This window comes from Buceros rhinoceros, unplaced genomic scaffold (genome assembly GCF_000710305.1).
Source record: "Buceros rhinoceros silvestris isolate BGI_N320 unplaced genomic scaffold, ASM71030v1 scaffold10814, whole genome shotgun sequence".
In the NCBI taxonomy this organism is placed as follows: Eukaryota; Metazoa; Chordata; class Aves; order Bucerotiformes; family Bucerotidae; genus Buceros; species Buceros rhinoceros.
In genome coordinates, this window is record NW_010406554.1 from 925 (window position 1) to 5,128 (window position 4,204).

The 4,204-nt window shown below is 56.1% G+C and overlaps 1 protein-coding gene across 1 annotated transcript in view; it reads left to right on the plus strand.

Annotated features, from left to right (window-relative positions):
- Positions 1–231: 231 nt before the first annotated feature.
- The window catches only part of SLC41A1 (solute carrier family 41 (magnesium transporter), member 1), a 16,129-nt gene continuing 12,156 nt past the window's right edge, over positions 232–4,204 (plus strand). Inside the window, exon 1 of the mRNA XM_010134155.1 lies at positions 232–609. Coding sequence (XP_010132457.1) covers positions 232–609 — 378 coding nt within the window. The remainder of the gene's footprint in view (positions 610–4,204) is intronic.

Consider the following 4,204-nt stretch of genomic DNA (forward strand, 5'->3'; position numbering starts at 1 on the left):
GTGTTCCCTGCTGGCTCAGTGGTTTGTGTCTTCCATTCCTGGACTTTGCTTGATGGGGATCTCTGCTGCAGGAGCAGTCTCTGCACTCAAAGGCAGGCGAGCAGGGATAGGAGAGGTCGGCTCTAGATGCCGGAAAGGCCATTTGTGTAAGCTCCCAGCAGAAGACCTCTTCTGGAACAGCTGCTGGCTGTAGGCCTACCAAGCTAAGGGTGAGGACAGCCTGTCTGCAGCATGTCTTCCAAGCCAGAGCAGAAGGAGACCCACCAGGCCAATGGGGCTGTGCTGCCCATAGTGTCTGTGGACTGCCTTACCAGTCCAGACCGGGGGCAGCTGGTGGAGCCCTCAGATTTCCTGGAACCTGATGGTGTTGGGGTAGAAGTGGTGGTGTTGGAGTCCCGTGCCAATGCTAAAGGGGTGAGAGAAGAAGATGCCTTGCTGGAAAATGGCAGTCAGAGCAACGAGAGCGATGACACCAGCACAGACCGAGGTCCTGAGCCAGCCTCGCCCCTCAAGGAGACCTCCTTTTCCATTGGGCTGCAAGTCCTCTTTCCGTTTCTCCTGGCAGGCTTTGGGACCGTTGCTGCTGGAATGGTGCTGGACGTTGTGCAGGTAGGACTGATACTTCCCTAGAGTGGTGCTGGGCTCCGAATCCTGCCTCTGTAGACCATGGCTTGATCCCAAACCAGGAGGGACTTGAATGCCAAGGATAGTTCAGCAGACAGCAGTGCGGAGGAGGAGACCAGTTGCCTCGTGTGCTGGTTGGGGTGGGGGGAGATGGGGGAGGCCTCCGTGGTGTCTGAAGCGAGGGGAGGGGAGACTGTGGGCATCCCTGCTCCGGCTCAAAGCACCTGCCTGGCAGCTGAGACCACCCTGAGGCCATGGCTTGAAGTAAAGCGCTTCCCTGGCGATGGCTGTAGACGTCCCAGGTGCAGTTCCACAGGTCCTGTGTCCGTTTTCCTCCATGTCCACTGTGCTGTCCCAGCACGCAGGGCTCGTGCCAGCAGGTTAATGATCTGCTGGTCACTGTGTGTGCGGGACACTTGCCCGGTGGCTTGCTCCCGAGGTCGAAGGCTGGCAGAGTGACCTCTGCGCTGCCATCTTGCACTCTCAAAGTGGCCAGGGACTACTGGGCTGGATGGGGTGGTTCCTCTGGCGAGGCGTGTGGAGGTGATCCTTAGGAAGGGCTGGCTGAAAACTGGTATGTCACCAGGCAGGATCCCTCGTTCGGTCTCTCGAGCAGGTGACACTGGGGGAACCTGGCAGCTGTGCAGCTTGTTTAAGTTTTGAAATGAGACTTCGCAAACCGCAGCTCCTGCGCTGGTCTCTGTAGTGCGTGGTTTCCAAACGTGTGTGTCTCTGGCAGCAGATGAGCTGCTTAACCCCTTCTCTGCTCTGACAGGCAGGTGGGGCAGAGTGGTTGAGATGCCCAGCCCCGAGTTTTTGAGGCGCAGAACTCGCTTGTTGGTGCAGCGCAGGTTTGAGAAGCTCTTTGGATGGGGAGGAAGCCATTTTGGAGCTGGGCTTCTCCAAAAATGCGTTGCTGGAAGCTCCTCTCTCTGCTCAAGTGGGGTGAAGGAGCCCTCGCAGTGTTGGCATAGAAGAACTCGGTTGTCAGTCCCTTGTCTGTGTTGCTGGCAGTTCCGATCATCTCCACCCCAGCTGCGTGCCAGCAGCGCGAGTCAGGCTGTTCCCGTGTTTGTGGGTGGTCAAGCAGACACGTCTCTCGCTTTCTGGCCCCTCGTGGCTGTTTCCCTGCGTGCCTTCGCACGCTGGTCATCCTCAGGGTGTCTCTGACGTAGCCTGTTGAGAGAGCTGTGAAGTGACTCCGCACGGGAAATGCTGGCTGCCCTAAATTAACCCGGGAGAGGTTTACTGGAATAATTTTCTTAAAACGAAAGATATTTCAAGCTCGTTTCCCTTTGCGAGGACTCCGTAAATCATCTGTGGCTCTTCCAGCAATTTCCCAGTGCTGGGGATTTGAACCCGACCTAAAGCCTTTCCTGGAGAAGGGACTGCCCAGCTTGCTGCAGGGACTGGGGAGCTGACCTGGATAACTGGTGTCTCAATCCTTGGGACTTGTGCAGCGGGTGGCTGGTGTGCTGGGGCGGGCTGGAGTGCCATTGCTTTGGGTGCAGACTGGTCTGCCGTGGACGGAGGGCTCCGTACACTCCATTTCCTCCGGTTTGGACAAACGGACTAAGCTGCCAGCTGTAACTGGTCTCCCTGCTGTGAAAATGCGCAGCCCTGGCCTTTGTCCGTGCTGTCCCTTTAACGTGTCCCTAGGAATCTACCTATTGGGGAGAATTTGCCTCTGCCCCCTTTGAGACCGGAGAGACCTTCAGGCCAGGAGATATGTGAACGTACCAGCAGCAGAGGACAAGCAGTCCCCTCTGCCGGCAGAGCCCTCATTGTTTTCCAGACCTTTTTGTGCCCTGGAGATTCTTTGGGTGGGATGGACGGTGTTTCATACGGAGAAGTTCCCCTGCTTGACCACCCCGGTGCTGGCATCCCTCTGGGGTGGGGCTTGGCTGGGGCCACCGGGCAGTGCTGGGCTTGGAGCTGTGGCTCTCCTGTTCAGGCCACTTGCTTCTTTGCTGTGAAGCCCTCACGGCTCCGACCTGCAGCACGTCCCTCCCCTCCGAGCTGTCGTGAATCCCCATCCCGCTGTCATCTGAGTGAAAACACGCTGTCGCTCGTGACTCTTGTGAGCCTTAACTTGGTGTGCAGTGACTCAAAGTGACAGCAGCTGGGAGGCAGAAATATCTGCGGTCTGCAGGTGCAGAGCCAGCCTGGGGGAAGCTGCCAGGCACCACCCGGGCTCTGTTTTCCTTCCAGGACCTCTGGCAGGCTGGGGTCCAATCTCATCCCCCCAGCACTGCTCGGGAGAGACCAGGGGCTGGTGGCTCTGGTGGATTTGGGTGCAAAGGGACCGCAGGGTTAGCAGGAAATGAAACTGAAATGAGTTACAAGGGAGAGAGGGATCTTAACAGCTTGATGTCCTGAACTTAAATTTGTATTTCCTCTTCTCTTTCCGATTTGGGTGCAAAGGGACCGCAGGGTTAGCAGGAAATGAAACTGAAATGAGTTACAAGGGAGAGAGGGATCTTAACAGCTTGATGTCCTGAACTTAAATTTGTATTTCCTCTTATCTTTCCCTTTTTTGTGTTCCCCAAACAGCCCATCTCTGGTTCTCCCCTTAGAGCCCGTTGTGGGCGCACATCTCTGCAGGGAGCTTGCCTCTCTGCAGGAGCCAGGGAGGGCTTCGAGACATACTTAATGCCCGTAGACTGGTGTTGTATAACGTCTTATATTAAGAAAGTTGGCAGGAACCCATGGGCCCTGCTCTTTGCAGTGAGCAAGCTGCTGAGTTCTGCAGAAATCTCGTTTTCCTTCCCTGAAAATGGCTTTTATTCCTTTCTCCAGGAACACCCCTGTTTTGCTCAGGGAGCTGCTTTAGCAGGCTCCAGTTACAGCAGCTTCTGGCACCAGCTTGCAGTGCAGCTCCTTTAAAGGTTAATTTACAAAGCCAGGGTGGAACAAGGGGAGGGAACACCCCTGTTTTGCTCAGGGAGCTGCTTTAGCAGGCTCCAGTTACAGCAGCTTCTGGCACCAGCTTGCAGTGCAGCTCCTTTAAAGGTTAATTTACAAAGCCAGGGTGGAACAAGGTGAGGGAGGGTTGCGAACTTGTGCTGGCTGCTGCCTGGTCCTGCCTCTGTGAGCTCTGGAGGCAGAAGGAGCCAGGAAACTTCTGCAGAGCGCTTCCGGCCTGACTAATGACGACGTTCTTTTCGTTCAGGGATTCTGGTGACACCCAGCTCGTCCCACTGGGAAGTGGGAGCGTGTTGCTTGCTGATTGAATTTGAGATACTGCTAAGGGAAGTCAGAGCAAAGGATTCTCCAGTACGACAGGCAGCGAAATAATCGTCACTCCTGCCTAAAAATAGACCGAGGAGAGCCGAGCTCGCCTGTGCCTGGATGTGACCTTAAAGGAAGTACAGCCTGGCATGCCGCTGTGTTGATGAAGTGTTTCAATCTGATTCTCCCTCCTGCCCTGCTCAGCAGTGAGCACTGAGCCCCAGTGTCCCCCTGCTCGGAGAGGTGTCCCCTTCCAGAGAGCCTGTGGCCGTGAGGAAAAGGGCTTGCAGGTCGGGAGCTCAGGTGGGCTGGTGCAGGGTGGTTGGAGCAGAGGCTGGAGGGACCACGG